Here is a 19,793-nt window from a genome sequence, read left to right as displayed (position 1 = left end):
AGAATCATAGAATAAGTTGCTTGATTCCTCTTCAGTAGAGGGTTAGCTACAAAGAAACATCTTTTACTCTGTTAAACATCTAACAGATTTCAGAGACGTCATTTTGGAAAATCCCGTGTTCAATTTAAAAGACTGAAAAAGGAAGCATAACATTATATTAAAACTCCTAAAATAAGGACAAAGCCTAATAATGCCTCTTGACATTTTTGGAACTGTATTTGCATTATTTAACCAAAGTATAGAAACCTGAAGGCTCATAGTGTTTGTCTTCAAAAAGGATGTATTGAAAAAGCTCCACCTCAAAAGTAAACATGGGAAGATCATGGAAAATTATCACTAACACAGCAAGAGGAGAAAAGCATGTCCAAAAGATCTAACATGCTGGGCTTGCACGGTACAAAACTTACCTCAATCTGTCCATGTTCTTTGAAAGAAAGTTTGATGTAGGAATATTTGCTGCTTTGGAAGGGACCAGGCTCTTTGTTTGAAGAAGCAGGATGAAGATGAACTACTATTTTGGCACTAAGAAAAAGTTAAAAGAAAGAGAAGAGGTGACTTTCTATAATATCTAAAAAAAATATTTCTACAATCAGAGTTAACCATTTAATCAAAACCTCTATTAACTTTATCTCACATAAGAGCTAATGTACAGCAAATAATGCTTTATGTTTGTCAATCAACATTTAAGTATTTTGACTCAATATTCAATAATATAGTAAATCTTGCATAGAAACTACTATAACCTTTAAAACTGCAACATCTCAAAATTTAAAATGTACCACCAATTCTTACAAAATAAACAAATTTTAACATTTCAAGCAATAATTTCTGAAAAATCTTTTAGTTAAGATAAAAACTAATCATCAAGTAGTCATCTGATTTGGCTTTTGACTTGCAATAACTACTGCCAAAATACACTATCTTTGTCACAGGAAAACAAAAGGTCTCAATATTATGCTTAATCTATCCCACTTGTATATGTCACTTACAAACACTGTATGTGAATTTGTCCAAAACCAACATTCAAAGGTAACATGCATGGAAATAACAATCTAAAATGACAACTACCATCAAAACAAACCTTGAGACAGCATTATTTTAGGAACATAACAGACTGCTATCACAGCATGACTGCAAGTCTGCCATTCCCATTTCATTTTATTGATACTTTTTTCATGGGTCTTTATTTACTTGACTTCTCCAGCATTAGTGAATTACCTGATTTCTTCTGGACACCCCCAGCCTATTACCTTACCCATCTGACTGTAAGCTGCAAGCAGATGTCAACTACATTTTTTTTTTCTTTTTCTTGTGAAACTTCTTTATACACATACCATACTGAATTAGTTTCTCAAGTGAGTGGAAACACTGAAGTTCCTTCTAACCATCACTAGCATTTCCATGCTCGAAACAAATCATATGGTCATGAAAAGTTATATAACATGGGATCTGGCAGAGTTTCTATCCCCAACCAGTTCTGTGGCACAAAAGACTAAAATAAGCTTTCAAATTTAGATCCAGCAAAATCACTGTTGTCATTTATGACGACTCAAATGAAAATGGCAAGCTAGAACACACGCTTGTTTAGCGATTACACAACAGTTATTTAACAAATCACATCAAACACTGCTTTGTCACAACTCCCTTACATATTTGACCTCAAGTGAGGAAAGCAGGTCCTTGTGGCTGTCAATCTGGAAACAGATTGCAAATGGAACCTACCATGGATTAATATATAATCTTGGGTACCTCACATAACATGCATGTGCAAACTATCCATCTGAAAAAGACAATGACTATCATCTTACCTTTTTCCTATCCCAGCTGCTTGCTCTTCAATAAAGACAATCTGAGACAGAGGTATAGCAATGCAGCACTCCTGGAGAAATCAATACAAACACAAGTGAAATTAAAGCCATATCCTGACTATTCATTCTCTAAAAACACATGTTCTCTCTCCCCATTTCATAAACAGTACGGATTTCTACAGGCGCTGCCTGAGGCATGCCATATGAAATATAATGGTAACAATAGAAATAATCTATTAAAGACAATACAAAGTTGAAACTGAGTTCTAGTTAATAAAAAAAACAAACTTCAGTGTCAATGTATCAACTTTAGATACCTCAAGCTAGATTCATAGGACGAGTGAGGAATTTAACAGATTTTTAGTATCTAAATTCAAAATTTAAACAAAATTTCCACACTACCGCAGCTTATCCCTGTAGGTGCAGAATGCTCATTGTTTTCTTAACATTTTTGCACTGATGTTACTTTGGGAGCTAAAACAATATCCAAAAGCATGAGCATTTTTAAGTGCTGAACGTCTAAAAAAACTAGACTATCCTCTGAGTGGAAGAGGAATTTCTCCATCTATCCCACACCCAAGGACTTAATCCAGCAGTTGATGCACTTCAACACACATTTATTGGACTGTGCTTTAGACAAAACAAAGCAGAGAAAGAGACAACAGTGTATCCATCTGTGGGAGACTAACCTACTCAGGCTAAGCTCTGTATGCATTTGAAACAGAAATTCCACAAGGGAGCAATTCAAAGTAACTAATTAGGTGCCTGGTCTTGTTTTGGTGAATATCCTTTGATGAACATCCTCTTCTGCGCAACAGCTTAGTGAGTGACACAGTCACCCACAATACAGGCAACACAGGTTGCATTCCCTCTTTGAACCTCTCTTCCATCTGCCATGAGGGTGTGCCTAAGACCAGGTTACAATGAACACTGCTTCGGGGCCCTCTCAATCCCTACTCCCAAAATTGTTCCTCTTCGCATAGAATAATTAAATACTCATTAAATTGGAGATTAGAGAAGTACACATGCAGGAACTCCGACTAATGAGTAAATCTCTTATTGGGAAAAACATGGTTTGTACTTCCTGTTGTAGAAACTCTTAATACAAGCTATCTAGATTCTTCTACAGCTCCGGATTCTACAGCCATTATGTACAACTGCTACTGTTTGTAGAACACCCACATAGCTCTGGACTCTAAATATAGGCAAAATGATACTTCTGTTAAAGAAATTTTTTGAAAATGACAAAAGAGTCCATCAATATATAGTAGGTACACTGTCAAAATGATTGATTTTGTTCACAGCTACAAAGTTACAAACTCATTGTAAACACAAGGTCTTAGAATCACCCCTCTTCCTGGTGACCGAAGCAAGAGGAAGGGATACAAAGGAGAGATGTGTGAAAAATGCTGTGAGTTTATTTGGGTATTTTTTTCTAATGTATCATGCTCACATTATGCATGATTTTATGATTTTAAATGTTGTACAAATCTAGCTATAGATATCTAGCTATAAAACTTAAAAGTTACATTTTTTTTCCTTTGGAAATCATTATATTTTCTGTACTGCTCAAATATAGATGGTATGTAACAACACCAGCTATAAAACACACCTGTCCATTTCTGTAAGAAGGTGTGCTATTTTAACCTAACGACAAATGCCCCATTTATTACTGAAGTTTGCTGATGAAATAAAAGGTGACCCTCTCTACAAGTTTATTCTAGGTAACCTAGCTAAAATTTCTAAGGCTGGTGTTACATCACAGCTGAGCTTAGCCAAGAACTCACCATGAAGATAAAAGGGCACTGTGCTCCCCATGTTTCAGTCCTAAGAGCTTGAAAAAGAATCAGCTTTATTCACCACACTAACAAAGTAATTTATATTTATATCCCCCTGATGAGAACTGCGTAATTTTTGCCAATCTCCTGGCCACATGTTTCTGTCCCTTCTGCTAATCAAGCCTGGAACTTGCCAGAATCTTTGCTGAATTAAATGAATTTGTTAAAATAAAATTATTTTTCTTAATCTCCAAGGTTCTTCTCTGCTGATTTAGCAAATTCAATGATCTTGGAAGAGTACAAGAAACCATGTGGCCTAGGAGCAGGGGGAGAAGTCAGGGAAAAGAGACAAATGTCATCCCTTAGTTGGGAAGGAGAGAACAGGGAGGGATATGGACAGCTGTAAGACTTGCTGAAGCCATAATGCTCAATGTTACTCCAAGCAAGCAAAAAGTCCAAGTGAGAAGATTAGAAGCAGTGCATGTGCAGTACATGCCCACCTGTCAAAAGGAGATGCTGATGAAGAAATAAGAAGTGATTAACACAGACAGTTTAGCAGAGATAATTTATCTCATGCTGACTGTGCTGAAAAAAGGTTAATTTATACAGAATAGCTCATGGTCTGGGCAATCAACCCCTGACTTGTTTACAAGTAGCCCCACGCTGGGAACCAGCTCTCAAAACATTTTAAAAAATTTGTGCTAAAAATGGTTCTGCTGTTCCCACACACAATCCCTAAAGAAAAAATATACTGCTTTAGCCAAATTAAGAACATCCTTGGTGACCCCACCTTCAGAAGGCTCTTAGTAGCTCCCTGCTTTGCAGCAAGGATGTGACATTTGTTAGGGAATGGCCTTTGGGTGCAAGAGGTGCTTCAGCTATCCTCGTGCAAAACTCGTCCAGTGGAATATAATTCATCTTTGAAAAGCTGTCATCTGAATATGCTCTGTCTAAACTCTGGCTTCCAGGGCTAAATTTCTAAAAGATTGTATCCAAAACAAGCATAATCCAACCTGGTTCTGAGGAGGATTTCTTCAACTGCAACTATACAGTGGTGCATGTTGTCACAGTCTATGCTTAAGAGCTTTGTTTGCGTCTGTAGCCTTCTTCACCCATTTCTAACCTGCTGTCTCAGGCTGTGGCTTGATACAAAGCGTTCCACAGCAGTATTACTATGCTGTTGTTCTGACACTGCCACTTAACCTCTGAGTCAATTCTCCATAGCAGTACAGACAAATGTTCCGGCTTATTGAAGGGACAGTTCAGTGCAGGTACAGGCAGTTGGGAGGGTAAGATCTGTACAAAATAATACTGCCACCAAACACATCCTATTATCAAACCTTGGTCTGGGACTATATGGTGTGAGCAGAAGACAAGGAAACTCAGACTTGAAAACAATGAGGAAGAAAAGGTCTTGCCAGACAAGGAGCATGGCAAAGGAGTTCACATTATGATTTGCCTGTCACATTCAACTTCAGTCTCAAAACCAATTTTTGTTTAGTGCATGACACCAGACTCTTTTATCCTCTATTTTTGTGCCACCGAAAAGGAAAATTTACATGATTCATTCCCATCCCTCCTCATGTCTGCATGATTATTTTATTAAAGCACAATTGGGTGAAAGAACATTCCTGCACATAATTTTCTTTCTACTGTGAGGCAAAAAAATGGACTATACTTGTAGAACAAAACACACAGAAAGGAAAGAAAAATCTCTTCTCCATGTGCAGTCTTTTCATTGCAAGCTACCTGTTGTTTATTATGGAATTTAGAACTGAATGACATAAAAGAGACCAAAGTGGGACTTACATGATTCTTCTGATCCCTCCAGATTAGTCTGTGTGTGCTAAGCAGTAATACTCCACTATCAAATTTCACCTAAACAGGAAAAATAAAACAGATGAACAACAAATTTAACCAGTGAGTTGCGTAAATACTGATCTTGGAAACATTACACACTACCACAACACAGCAATCAGACTCAACATGCCAGTGTTTTGAGAACACTCTCTTTTTTGAGTAAACACAATAAATGAAGTTTAGGAAACAATGGAGAAAATTGGTATAAAAGGATTAGATGGATATACACAAACTTCCCTTTTCAACTGCATAAACTTTCCCCCAGGAAATCCTGAAGGATCCTCCCTCCATATGCTGTGCAAGATACACAAACATTCTTAAATATCATATTTTAAATGGGGCTATTGGTTTTGGAATGCTATCTGCTGACAAAAAAAAGTTACGCCAAAAAGCAAAGCGAGCCTACTAAGCCGCTACGCGCAGTCTGAAATCTTCCGGCCTACCACACAGGAGCATCGCCTCTACCCGTTTTACTGTTGCAAAGTTCTTTATTGATCGGGCAGCCATCAGCACGGGGAAAGCCTGCGTTAGCGAACTGCTTCCTACGTGTTAAACTTGAGGCGTGCTTTCACGGCTTTTTACGAGGGCGTGCAACCACCGAGGTGCGGAAAAACGGCGAGACGAAGGGCGAGTGCGGCGGTAAGGGGCAGAGGGCAGGAGCGCACCCCCGACGGCTGGAGCCGTGGAAGAGCATCTTACAGCCACCGGGGGGGCCGAGGTGTGAGCGGCGAGCCCTGCCCGTGCGGGATGCCGGAGCCCCAGAGCACAGACCGGTGGCCGGGCGAGCGCTGAGCCCCCGAGCCGCCGGCGCCGAGCTCCCGACAGTGACACAGGCCCCGTGGGGAGCCCGCTCTCCTTCCCTCCCCGGGGCACACACCGTCCGAGGCCTCTCTCGGCCCCACAGCGCCCGGATCTCCTCTCTAACCCCCTTCCCACACAGCCAAGCCCCGCCAGGCCCTGGAGAAAAACGGACTCGCCCTCCCGTGCCCCGCCCGCAGCCCAGGCCCCTTCACGCCCCTCGTCTCCCGCCCGCCTCCGCCCGATACCACCCACGGTCACGTCCCCTGCCTCCCTCCTCGGCCGGGGCCCGCTGCCGTGCCCCTTCCCCCGGCCGCGCCGCCAGGCCCCGCGCAGGGCCGCTCCCGTCACCTTCTCCTCCCCGTCGCAGAGGCGCACGCCGCGCTGCTGGACCACCAGCGTCTCCCCCAGCTCCAGCAACCCGCTGGTCCACGCGAACCTGTCCATGGCGGGCACCCAGTCCCAGCCCCTTCCCCTCCCTCGCTGCTGCTGCTGCCGCCGCCGCCGGACCAGGCCGCGACCGCCGCTCCCCGCCCGTCAGCCGCTGCCGGGCGAGGCGGGCCCATCCCCGGCCGCTCCGCGCCCCCTAATGGCCGCCTGAGGAGCGGCCGCCATCTTCCTTCCCGCCGCCTCTCGCTCCCGCCCCGCCCACCGGGCGCCCTCCCGCTCGCCATTGGCCAGTTCAAGCCCCGCAGCCGGACCAATCAGGGAGACGCTTTGCGGCGCGGGTTTCAAACGGCCGTCGTCAGCCGCCTTGATGCTGCGGGCGGTCATGGCGGCGCGTCCTTGTCCTCAGCTCCCGGCCAGCCGCAGGTCCGAGCCGGCGTACCGAGGTAAGGCCGCGGGGAGGGGGGCTGGACCGGGCTCTGTTCGCTGTCGGGGTTGCCTGTCGTTAGCGCTCCGCCTAGCTCCGGGTAAGGCTGCGGCTGGTCAAGGCAGGAGCCGGTGAGAGAGGGGAGCGGGAGGTGAGGGCAGGCGCCTCAGGCGGGGTCGGGGACCGGGCAGGTCTTGGCAGCCGCGCCCGTTGTCGCGGCCCCGGAGCTTGCGACCGGGTCGGTGAGACTCCATCCTCCTCCCCCCGCAGGGCCGGGGCCGGTGCTGTCCCCGCCAGGCAGGGTTCCTGGGGCGAAAGCCTTCCTTCATGACGGAAGGCACGCCTTAACTTAAGGGCAGCCTATTGAAACAACTAAATGCTCCGGCCTAGGCCGGCACTCTTCTCTGTTATTTTCTGAGCGGTTTGGCTTCTGCGAGTTGTACGAACCGAATGGTTTTGATGGGATTTTGCTGTTCGGAGTCGGCGAGAGCAGAGTTTCTGAAGCAGAAGGTGCCCGGGGGGGCTCAGGGTGCCACGCCGAGTTGCTGCCGCGCAGCATCTCTTGGTGGGCCCACCGCTGGTGTACTCGCTGGTGTACGCCTTGAGAAGCCAGTGGTGTACGCCTTGAGAAGCCAGTGGTGTACGCCACCTCTCGGGCTTTGTTCAGTGTGGGCTTGGACAGGTGTGCTAAAAAAGCACTATATCCTAAACGAAACAGAGCGTTGTAGCAAGCCTAAGTCTCAATCCACTCTGCTGGCTGTGCGTTTCAGGCTTTGGTGTGTCAGTGCGTGAGAAAAAACTTACCTTTTTCAGCTCTCCCATACTAGGAGGAGGTCCTCAGGGTAATTATCCCATTCTGTGGGAGGACAACTTTTTACCACGGAGAGCGCACAATCAAGCGCTTAATTCTTTTCAGGATTAACATTCAGGTCCTCAAAGACAATAATGTTTTAGCAATCTCTACAGTCTGAACTTCAGTAATACAGAAATATCTCAGCAATAAGGGAACATGTTAACGGACCTTGCCGAGAATTCTGAAGTGTGAATCAAGAACAATGGGCAAGGCAAAATATGAAGGACAGAGAACATGTGCAAAGAGATTCAAAAGGTGACTCATGCCTGCCTAGGAGGGGCAGAAGTTGGGGTTTATATGCGAGTTCTTTGACAACTTCCACTGCTGAATGAGCCTGTCTGTGATGGAGAATGGTGCAATGCCATGAGTTCCCAAATGCCACAAAGGAATTGTTGTTCTGAGTCAAAGATAATGCTTTAACTTCTTGCTCTCGCATCCCACTGCATGTGAAACAGTTGTAAGACTTGGAGTCTTAACTGTCTAGACTGACTAGCTTGCCTTGGGTGGCAGGACCATCTTACCCCAGCTGCTTCCAGCAAGCCAAGGTCACTAGCTCCCTACAGGAATAAGGAAAGGTCTCTGAAAAAGATCAACAGTGTAGTCCTACGAACAACGTAAGTCTTGGTGTGCAGTCAACCAGCAAAAACATGGGAAATAGTACCCTGTTCTGAGTGACTTTCTATATTAAGACAGTGACAGCTGGCTTAAGACCTTTTCAGGATCAGTTTTTGCTGTTATTAACATTCCCATTCGTCCAACAGTTGCGCAGATGCCCAGATGACAAGGGAAATGATTTTGCGTATGGTCAGTTGGGTTCACGTGCATGGTGTTTTTCACGTGTGGTATCCTTACCTTACTACTGTCACAAGTGAAAAGTGTGCTTGTTGAACCAACAGTAAGTATGTGAAATACTGGACAGGCATCCAGAAGATAACAGAGCGAGCCTGACTTCGTCCCATCACAAAATTATGGTTTTTAGCTTAATGCAGTGAAACAGCCATCTTGCATAGCTGTGAAATGACATTCAACTGTCCCTTGAAAAGAGCCTTTCAAGAAATGAGAGAATGTGTAAGACATCATAAAAATGTGAATATTAAACTAAAGACTTTCTTAATCCACAGAATATGTTGCATAATGTCTTGCTTTTCTAATTGCATTTCCTTTTTTTGAAGAGACAAAGTTTGGCATTACTATTTTAGCTGAAAACATAATATGTCTTTTTCTTTTTTAAACCCACTAGAACAAAGACGTCAAAAAGTTGAAGAATATCTATCAAGAAAAAAGACCTTTTCTACCGTTCCCATTCAAGAAAACCAGGCATCGATCAGGTAGTATCTCTATGGCTTATATTCCTTTAGAAAGGTCTGTGGTTGCTGGGAAAAACACAAATAGCAGTTCCTGCAGAGAACCTCAACCAAAAGGTGAGACTATGCAATAGTCCAGTGACCACATGGATTCCCTAAAGTCCTATTATTGTCAGCAAATACTAAAAGTTAGATGCAATTCATGAAGTATATTATCTGCTCCTCTAGACTGAGACTGGACAGGATACCTTCATGGCAGAGCTCTTATTTCAGATGCCACTTTGCTGTTTGCTTCTATAACCTTCCTTCTGCAAATAACACCCCCCCCCCCCCCCCCCCCCTCTTTCTAGTCAGGCTATACTGCATGTGTTCACAATGCACTTGATCTAGCTTCATTGTGTTTTTATAGCTACTAATTCACTATTTTCTGCTAAAAGCAAATACACTGTAATAAAACCCAGCCTGTGTGACGGCCAGCAGGTTGACATAATGTTCTACAAACAGAATGTGGACACCTATCACCAATTAGTAGTGCTTCTTTTTATTGATTTGTATTTAAATTTTCCTGCTGTTTCTAAAGTCTGGACACTTAGTATAAGACCTTCTAATAAGTAACAGAAGTTTCTTTAGAGAAGACAGTGGTGTGAAGGAGTACAGAAGGTTCTAGGCCTAACATTAGTTCATGGTGTAGCAATGTTTTTGCAAATAGTAAATTTCAGTCTGAAATTTGTTCCCCTCTAAATGTGAAGCTTTGCTTCCCATTTTGTATACTTGAGGTGGCATGGTCCCATGTTCAACAGCAAGAAACACTTAGTAGTACAAATCTAACTGAACAATGACCTTTGAATTTAAATACACTTAAATGACAAGGATAAATCTAATCTGTCAAAGACTTGCTCATGTAGCAGGAAAAGGCAAGTGCTTTCACGTTGTAGAAAGCTCTCTTGTGTTAGAAAATTAATGCCGATTCATTGTAGCAATACTCCTGATTTAGAATTTGATCTACTTTACTTTTCCTTGTTTTCAGTTTCTTCTCTGGCTATTAAATTCCAGGGCTTTTCATAGTTTTAAGCAATGAATTAACTGAAGACTATAACGTATGTGGGTATGACTAGTACTTTTATTTTGCAGATATTTCCCTCTTGTGAAGTTATCACTGTTCCACACTGTTGACTACCTGAAAGGAGGTTGTAGTGAGTTGGATGTTGGTCTCTTCTCCCAAGTAACAAGTGATAGGACAAGAGGAAATGCCTCAAATTGTGCAAGGGGAGGTTTAGGTTGGAAATTAGGAAAAATTTCTTCACCAAAAGTGTTGTGAAGCATTGGAACAGGCTGCCCAGGGAAGTGGTTGAGTCACCATCCCTGAAGGTATTTAAAAGATGTGTAGATGTGGTGCTTAGGGACATGGTTTAGAGGTGGACTTGGCAGTGTTAGGTTTATGGTTGGGCTCAATCTTAAAGGTCTTTTCCAACCTAAATGATTCTATGATTCTCTAACTTCTGATCAGTTCCCTTAATGTACTCTTCATCATAGGTGACACGGAGGTGATAGCATGATGCAGACTGCTTTTTGTGGCATTTCAAAGTCACTAATTATCTTTATTTTCACTAATTCACCTTCATTTTCAACTCAGCTGGCTTCCAGAAATCTGATGCAAAGATAACAGTTGCTAACTGGAATGTTAATTTTCAGTCACATGCAATAGTGCCACATGTTTCATATAATGTATCATGAGGCATTTGAGGAATAATTTGGATTTTTAACTTTAAACTGTAATGTTTTTCTTCTGAGCTGTCAATACATTTTCATAGTTGCTAGGAGACAATACTGGTATTGGTGGTTTTGTTCCTCACGGGGTAGTCTGATGCCAGCTCTGGTGCCTGACTGCAGGTTTTGGAACCTGTCAGCGTGGTAGGAACTATGTATCCTTGTTCAGACCTGCCTCAAATGGCCTGGCCTCTGACGATTGAAGTAGCTGAACTTCAACTTCTTGTGCTGCTTCCCCTTCCCCCTCAAATGCAGCATTTAGAAACTTGACCTTCTGTAGCAGATGCATCAGGCCAGACAGGTTTGTGCTCATCCTTAAACAGGAGAATGGCCCCTGCAGTAAATGGGGTCTGTTTGCTTTTCTTCCCTGCTGCTAGCCAGCTCTTTATGGTATAAGAAGGGATGGTTTGGAGCCTGGGCCCTGATCAGTGGTTGCTTAGCCATTTATTTTTTCTGGAGTAAGAGTACAAGCTGAACAGAAATGCTTCAGCATGAATTCAGCCTGCAGACTGCCACCTGGACCATGTGAACTTACTGTAAAAATACATTCCTTTGTTATGTTACAGGATGATTTAAGATATCTTCTTATTTTTTTTAAGCAGTAGTAGAACTAGAAGAGCAACTAGCAATAAACTGCAAGACAAAATACAGCTCTCAATACCTCCAAAGCCAGAAATGGTAAGTTTTTGACTGATACTCAAATACTGGTGGTACTCTGTTTCTGTGGATAGGACTCCCAGAGCATGAGAAGCTTGCAGGTGCAGAGGTGCAGTTTCTTAAGACTTTATTCAGTGACTGCTTATTATATGTTTTTTGGAGAGCTCTCGCATTACTGTATGTAACGGATCATACTGATATTCAGCTTGTACCTGAATGGAGACAGGGTTAAAGAGGATACCATTGTTGCTGAAAAAATTATTAAATTTTAACAACTTTCTTGAGACTCTCAGAACTTTTTGGATATATTTTCAGTCCTTGGGGAAGTTATTTAAAATCTGAGCAAGGTCTTCTGTCAGAGTAGAGGATTCTTCTATTGTACTCTGTTACTTGGGGAAAAAATGAAACAACTAACAAACTGTTGAATTTCTGTGGTGTCTTTTTTAACCTCATTGGAGTTCAAGCGAATGTTTTCCCTATATGATTTTGTGTCGCTTTTCCAGAATTAAGACACACATGGTTGTGCTGCTTAAAAATGGCAAAATAGAGATTCTTCTCTGGACCTGTTCTCAGGGACAGATGAGGGGAAAAAAAACTGGGCACAAAACCCGTGCTTGTTAAATGGTTTTGAGTTTGGGTTCTGAAAGATGTGAGAGACCTGGACTTATTTGAGGAGGAAAGCAAAACCCTTAAAACTTCAAAACTGAGTGTTGAGGGGGAAAATTCCAAAAGTGAGAACAAAGTTGCTTTAGAAATTTCTTGAAGGGTGATATTTTAGTCTATCTTAATGTCTTATGTGATTTTTAAAGTTGAGTTAAAACTACATAGCTTCCTGAAACAACAGCCCTTGTATTCAAACTTTAGTTATTGGCTCGGTCAAATCTAACTTCTAAGCCTGAGTGACAGACCTAGAAGTGAGATGTGGTGTAGTTTTCTTTAAGTTCAAGGGCATCTTCCTTAAAGGAGAAGAGTATCAGCTTCTGCAGACTTCCATGTGTCATTCACATTTTTTTTCCTGCCTTTGGATCTTTCAGTCTTCCCTAAGCTGCTGCTTGGATGATGCTGAATTAGGTGCTGTAGAGCATCTTCTTTGGAGGAAAAGACTAGGTGCTACTTCTCATGGCATCTGGGCTAGAGTTATGCTGAGAACACAGGGTTGAGAGTTTCAGAGAGTAGTAATGCCATAAAAAAAACTCAAGTGTCTATTCTTAGCTACAGTATCCTACAGCTCATCAGTAAGAAAAATTCTCCCTCTTCTGATAACATATCCTAATGCCCTAACTAAAGGCTTTACTCACTACCTTGTGTTAGGCTCTCCACACTAAGCAGAGGAATGGTGCTGCCATTAAGTGATGGGGTATGCAAACTGCGATACTGTCTTTGACTATATACAGCCTAAAGCAAGTTTCTACTTTATGACTCTCCTTAGAAGGTGATTTTGGCAGTTAAAAGGCAGCAGTTGCTTTGAGAGTTTTGTTTCTGTAAGAAGACAGTAGCCCTCAGGCCTTCTTACTTCCAAGGCAGAGTTTAAACAACCCTTATTTGATTTTTTTGATGTGAATTCTGCAATAATAGTTGACAAATACTCTTTCTACTCAGTATATGTACACTACTTCTGTAGATACTTTTAAAATGGCATTTACTGTTAATCACTTTAGTCCTGCAAATGAGTGAAAAACTCTTTGGAAACAAGTAACATGGAGCATGAATGTACTTCTAACATCTCCATGGATATGCTTTTGATTTCAGGAGAATAAAGAGAATGCTAATAAACTGTTATGGGACCAATCAAATGAAACCTCAGAGAAAAATGTTATTTTAAACTCTTCCACAATCACGCTAACAAATTCCATATCAGGGACAAATTATAATCTTGAAGATCATGCTTCCAAGGATGAAGTTACTGAAATAAAATCTCAGCATGTGTCACTCAGCAAGTCCTTCTTGCAGATAAAAAGCATAACAGAGAAGCAATTGATGGCAGAAAAACAAAAGTCAACTATCAGCCTACCAAAGAAACCAGTGCTTGGTACATATCGTGGCAAAGTTATTCAATCCAAGATAAACTCCTTCCGAAAAGCACTAAAAAGTGAGGGTGAGAAGAGTTCTTTGCCAGAGAAGAAGCTTTGCCCTTCTGCCACCAAACCAGCAGCAAGTTCTTTGTCCACCAGCAGCTGTAATGTAGTTCTGAAGACCACTAAAGTCACAAACTACCCTAATTCTGTAAACCCAAATGCTGCCCTCCAATTCCAGAGCAAACCATCTGACAAAGCTGCTGTTAACTCACAGTCCAGTCTGAAGAAACGGCAACCAACATCTGCTGTAGCACCAAAGAAAGTAACAGTCCAAAAAATGACTGGTAGAAGGGGACCACAGCCACCAAAAGCTGCTTCTAACAGTTCTGACTGCAGAGTGCTAGGAGTGAAGAAAAGTGCAGATTTTTGTGACGATGCGAGACCAGAAGCTCCAGCAAAACCCATTTCTGTTGTTCCTGATACAAAGTTGGGATGGAATTCTAAAACTAATGGCAACAGAAAATCTGTTCTGCCAAAAGAGTCAGCAGAAGTGAGAAGGTAACTGAATTACTGTTGTAGCTTGATCTTGGGAGGTATTTAGACCTTCTTTCCAAGAATATCTATTTTCAACTATTTTTTGGTGTAGATTTGCTGAAAAATAAGAGAACTGAGTGTTTGAACTTGATGCTCAAGGGCAGTCCACTGAAACTGTAGACTTAATACTGAGAAATCAGGATTCAGACTAATTGCAGCAGCTCTTCAGGCTTACAGCTTGTCCTGTGTGTTTATAAATAGAAAAGGCATATTGCTCAAGCTGCCTGGTTTTTAGGCTAAGTGTTGAGACAGCCTTAGGCATGACAGATAATCCTGTAAGTGAATTGCATATGTATACCACTTAAAAAAAAAAAGTGGCATACTTTTAAAAAAAATAAATTACTGATGCAGGATGTATATAGAAGTGAGTGTGTTTATGGACTGAAGGAGTGCACTTGTCAGTGATGTGTTTTTCAGCTTGGTGAATGCAGGTTAGGTGACAGGGTGAAGATTCATAATCTAAAAGTTATTTAGTATTCTTGGTAGTGTTCCTTGTAGAAAGGCACATTTACTAATAATTGGTGGTCTAGGGGGATGGAGTTGAAATGAAATATATATGAAGACTGAATTACACTTATACATCAGTTTCAGATTTCAGAAGTTGTGTGTAAGGTTTTTCTGGGCTGCTCTCCATGCTTTGTGTCTTTAGAGATAGTTTCTAGTTTTCTGATTTGAAGTGGGATTAGGGAAGGGAGATGGCACAAATGAATAAATCAGAAGTGCTTTTTACCCTCTCTTGAAAAAAAAGGGTCTGTAGCCTAAGGCTCTCCTTGCTGCTGGAAAGGGAGAGATTGAAATGTTCTGACATGATAGCTACCTAAAGCAGATAGTGATATGTATGGTTCTGAAATTTCCATTTAGGTCTAAATGGCAGCTGTATTCTTTTTAGGATTAAAGGGGGAGGACTCAAGGACTATCTGGAAAGTACACCTTTGTATGACTTACCCTAGTTAGTGCCAGTCAATGTGAAAAATTATAAAACATCTGTCACTTCAGCTAATAATATTCTTAAATGTAGGGCTCGCCTGGATGAATGGAGGGCATCTAGAGGAAGAGTGATGAGGAGACCTCCTCCATCTGTGCTTCTGAGACTCCAGTCTAAAAGTGAAGATCAACAACTCTCTTCTGGTGATTCTTTAGAGCATGTATTACATAGTGAAAAAGTCAACAAGACTCTTGCAGAATGTCTGCAGTTAACCGAACAGGTATTCACTCCCTTGCCTACCAAGTTCTAATCATATAGGTCCCTACAACATGCAAGTCCTATGGCTGTGCTGGACCTGTGAATCAGATGGAGGGGACTAATTGCTCTCCAAGTTAAGCAATAGAGTAGTTTTTTGCTGACACCTGAAGAAAGTAGTTCTCACTTAAGCTTCACTAACTTACTGAACTACCCAATAAGATTAGGCAATACCACAGTAATAATAGTAACATAATAAAGTAGAAAAGCTATAATGTAATGAGAGTAGCTATGAAGTAATTAATCTAAAACAAGTTTGCATTTGCAGAAACTTGCCTGGACTTCTGAAAAAGTCTGTTTTAAGTAGTTCTGAAGATGTCTATGTATTCTACTATCCCTTCTTCTTACAAGACTGTATAAATAATTCTCATTTGGAAGAATAGTTGAATGATAATTCTTCTGCTGAAGTTCATAGTTCAGTCTTGGAAATACTTGCCATCTTCAACTTTTGGGGTTACTCTCCAAAGAAAGAAAAAATACTTGCTTTCTAGTTCAAATCCAGCTAAAATACAACACCTCAAAATGTTCACTGCACTTAAATCTCTGCTCCTGTGTTGACTTCAGGGATGTCAAGGCGATGAAGTACGTGCCATGTTGGAAGATCTGACACACAGCATTCCTGGGGCTAAAAAGCTTGCAAAATATTGGATCTGTTGTATGCGTCTTGAACAGATGGGCCCTCTTGAGAAGCTTATTGCTGTCTACGAGGAGGCCATTTTGGCAGGAGCAATGGTAAGCAGCTTGTCTGGAAGTTTGAGATTTAACAAATATGAAGGCATGAAAGTATGATCTATATAAAATACAACTACTTCTGACTTTAAGTCCTTTTATAGTAGGAGGAGAACCATGTGACCTACTTGAAAATAAAATATTTGTTTGCTCTGTAACAGCTGCAGAAACTATTTCCAAGAAGAAAGGTTGAGGATCATCAAAATACCATGCCTAGAAGAAAGTAAGGACTGAGGCTTCTAGTATCACTAGAAACCCAGAACAGAACTTAAGCTTACATTCATTGATGGACTTAATTCCTGTGCTTTAATATCAGCAAGGTTTCAGGGCATCAAATACAGCCTTAGTGCACCAAATCCAGAAAATGCAGGATTCACTTGTGTTCTGACTTATGTCTGAACAGCATTAAATAAAGGGTTTATAACATGAATATCATGTGGTCTGTACCACTTTCCCTGGAACTGTTACACCAAATAAGCTGAAATGATGATTAATTTTGGAATTGTTTTTCTAAAACAACATAACTTTTTTCCAGCCTAAAGATGAACTACGGCACACGCTAATAGATACTATGAAAAATACTGAAAGCCTTTTTAAGTCTGAGGATGGTAAGTCCAAGTACTCAATTCTAGTTAAATGTCTGGCTTGACAGGCAATACAAGATAACTGTTTAAACTATTTGTGCCTATATTAAATTCTATTTCATGGAAACTTCTCTGTGATCGTTTTGTACTCAATTGTCTTTGAAAACTACCTTGACTAAACTAATCCTTTTCAATTGTGGTCATGTTAAAATGAGTAGTGGTGATAATTTCATATTCAAACTTTCTACTTAAACTCTATCAAAGCAATGTTGTCCAGCTATTTTAGCCTGATAATCAAAGAGTAAGTAACAACATTCTTGTGAGCTAAAAATCAGTTGCCTCTGGCACATAAACTCAGGCCCTAGCAGATGCATTGTTGTGTTATGGCATAGTGTCAGTTAAAGGTGCTAAATGCTCAAATTTTGGAAGCAAAGTAGCCATATACGTTCCTGTTCAGTATAACATAACCTGAGAAGTATTTGATCCCAGAAACTGACTGAAATACTCGTGCAGACCTTCTGTGCTTGGGAAGGAAGAGAATGACTTCTCAGGATGTACTTAGCCTGAGTGTTCATGTTGCAGATTCTTGAACATGACATTCTCATGTAAAGCTTTAAGATTTCAGAGATCTTTCTAAAACATTAGCTTTAGTTGTAACTAATCACACCTGTACCCTCTTCAATATTTCAGTTTTAGGGGGAAATGTGATAGAAGGTCATTTAAGTGAGGTAGCGGAAGTCAGCAAGGAACCAAATTCATCTGAAGAGCAGGTTCAGGAGGCCTTCAAGGATCTTGGCTCTGATGACAACCAAAAAGCAGATAGTGATGACAAGAAGGTGGAGACTAGCAGCGAAGTGATCAAAAAAGAAGAAATGGATTTAGACTTGAAACCGAGACAAGAGATCTTGCCAAAAAAGAATAAAAAGCACAAGACTAAAGAACGTGCAAAAAAGAAAGGAAAATGTGAAACAGAAGAGCAGAATCAGGATGGGGTAGAAGATATAGCCATATCCTTCTCTCCTGAGAAGGAGAATGACACATCTTATTTAATGAGATATAATCCATCTGCCACGCCATACTTGGAAAGGTAAGATTACTTTGGGTAACTATGGAAAGTTTGCAGTGTCTGGGGCAACAGTAATATTTGTATCCTGTTGAAACAGGGAGACAAGGCACTACATTTGTGAACACCTTGTTAAGAGCTCTCAAGAACTTGGCTTTTCAGGATTGTTTCCTCTTCCTTCAGAAGGAAGTCTTTTTAAATAAATTCCTCTATCTACTCAAACTGTTTTGCTTTTTGAATGCCTCACTACAGAGTAATCAAACCTCTTTGTGGCAAACACATAAATTCCAGGTTTAGGATCACTTCCCATAGCCCACATGGCAGTAGCAGTTCTACACTGAGCTAGGTAAAGAGAAAGCAGGTGTCTCCAGTCCTCCCCTTTTCAAATGTAGATGTGGTTGTATGTTGTACAACACAGAAGTGAACAAAATGTAACTGTCCTGTAAATATTATCTTAATTATATCTTGAGGCAAAAATCTGGGTAGTAATCTCAGGATGAAACAGATGACATTTAGATTCTTCTTTGCCATGAGGCTTCTTCTAAGATAGGAGACTTAGGAAAGTTGTGCTCAGCTTTGGCATCTGATGAAGCTGGACTCCTGGCAGCTGTCTGCTATCCCTCATAGCAGGAAGGACAGTTTCTCTCTGATGGAATGGGAGGGGGAATCTCCCTTTGGAAACTCTTTTCAGGAGGTTCTGCAGATTAAAATATTTTGCCTAAGAAAAGAGTTTGTACACCTGGTTTTCACTGTATGAAGGGGAAAGAGTTGAATAGGAATCATGACTTGCTGTTTCTGCTAGATGCTACAGAGGTAATTTGTTTGATGGTGTGCCTATGTTTAGTTGGGGTTTTGGTTTTTTTTTTTCCTAAGTGTGAAGATGCACCATGAGGCAAATGACTCCAGTGCTAAAGACCTGAAAATTGTAACCCCTTTGCGATATTCTCAACGCATTCGGGAGAAGATGTGCAAGCTGTTGGATACTGTTAAAGATCAAGATCCATGTGTCTCTTCATTTGAACAGCTGGGAGAATGGGAATCACAAGCCACTGAATTTATCCACAAACAGAGCATCGTGCTCAAAGAAACAAGTGCTGAAGTGGAAGAGTAAAAAATAGCATTAATGCTACGGGGGGGGGTTAAAGATTGGATCCTCTTTAAGGGTAGTTGGGGAGTGTTTGTTTTTAGTAGCTGTGAGAAAGGAGCTATCTAAAACTTGCATGGATGGCTTAAGATGAAATTTGACTGCCTGAGTTAACTTCTGAATTTATGTATCTGCCTTTTAAAAATTGTGGTAAACCTGATCTGGTTTAGTACTTTTAAACATCAGTGTCTTCATGTTAAATGTGATTCATTAAATTGAATTAAGGACTAGGTTTAACACTTCATATAACAGTTTGCTTTTAATATATTGCTAATATCTACCATTTTCTTGTTGCAATTAAAATTGCATAATCTAACTTTTAGTTTAAGAAACAAAAATAATGTAGGCATTCTAATAGAGTAGCGCCCACTACAGCACATTCAGTTTTGAAAACTGAAACCAGCTGCTAAGGCTTACACTAAGTTTAAACTGTTGTATCCATTTTTAGGGGGTATTTCAACAAAACTGTGTTTAATCCCTTTAGTTACTAGGATTATTCACTATCAAGTACTCTCCCCTAGATGAGGTCTGATACACTAATTACTATGTGACTTCTAATGTTGGTTTGCATTAGTCTGTAATATGGTAGATTTATTAAACTAATCAACTGAGTTGTATTTGTTCATTCTTTATGGGCTTTAGGCAGGAAACTCGTGGCTGTAAGCCTGAACCTAGAATTCTGAAAATTATTTTAACCTGTTTTAGGAAGTGAACTGTCAAGAGCAGAACATCATTAAATTTTTCCACATTCAGCAGAAGCAGAACATATGAGTGTTGCCATATCT

The 19,793-nt window shown here is 41.1% G+C and overlaps 2 protein-coding genes across 5 annotated transcripts in view; one reads left to right on the top strand and one right to left on the bottom strand.

Moving 5' to 3' along the window:
* Positions 1-6,793, bottom strand: part of VPS36 (vacuolar protein sorting 36 homolog) — a 41,634-nt gene extending 34,841 nt beyond the window's left edge. For all 3 annotated transcript variants that reach the window (XM_049815840.1, XM_049815839.1, XM_049815841.1), the window contains exons 1-4: positions 6,596-6,793; positions 5,396-5,464; positions 1,809-1,879; positions 408-522 (exon numbers count right to left, since the gene is read on the bottom strand). In XM_049815840.1, coding sequence (XP_049671797.1) covers positions 408-522; positions 1,809-1,879; positions 5,396-5,464; positions 6,596-6,691 — 351 coding nt within the window. In that variant the 5' untranslated portion in view covers positions 6,692-6,793. The remainder of the gene's footprint in view (positions 1-407; positions 523-1,808; positions 1,880-5,395; positions 5,465-6,595) is intronic.
* Positions 6,794-6,959: 166 nt separating this feature from the next.
* On the top strand, positions 6,960-19,619 carry CKAP2 (cytoskeleton associated protein 2). 2 transcript variants are annotated; one of them, XM_049816012.1, is made up of 9 exons: positions 6,960-7,077; positions 9,152-9,239; positions 11,585-11,660; positions 13,389-14,212; positions 15,267-15,453; positions 16,053-16,220; positions 16,753-16,825; positions 17,498-17,888; positions 18,738-19,619. In XM_049816012.1, exons 1-9 carry the CDS (start codon positions 7,002-7,004, stop codon positions 18,973-18,975), a joined length of 2,121 nt encoding a protein of 706 aa, XP_049671969.1. In that variant the 5' UTR covers positions 6,960-7,001; the 3' UTR covers positions 18,976-19,619. The 2 variants fall into 2 exon arrangements, with proteins under 2 accessions (XP_049671969.1, XP_049671968.1); XM_049816011.1 differs by having other exon boundaries at positions 17,492-17,888.
* Positions 19,620-19,793: the final 174 nt, after the last annotated feature.

This window comes from Accipiter gentilis, chromosome 13 (genome assembly GCF_929443795.1).
Source record: "Accipiter gentilis chromosome 13, bAccGen1.1, whole genome shotgun sequence".
Lineage (NCBI taxonomy): Eukaryota > Metazoa > Chordata > Aves > Accipitriformes > Accipitridae > Astur > Astur gentilis.
The sequence above is the reverse complement of the archived record's forward strand: the minus strand, read 5'-3'. Positions and strand labels throughout refer to the sequence as shown.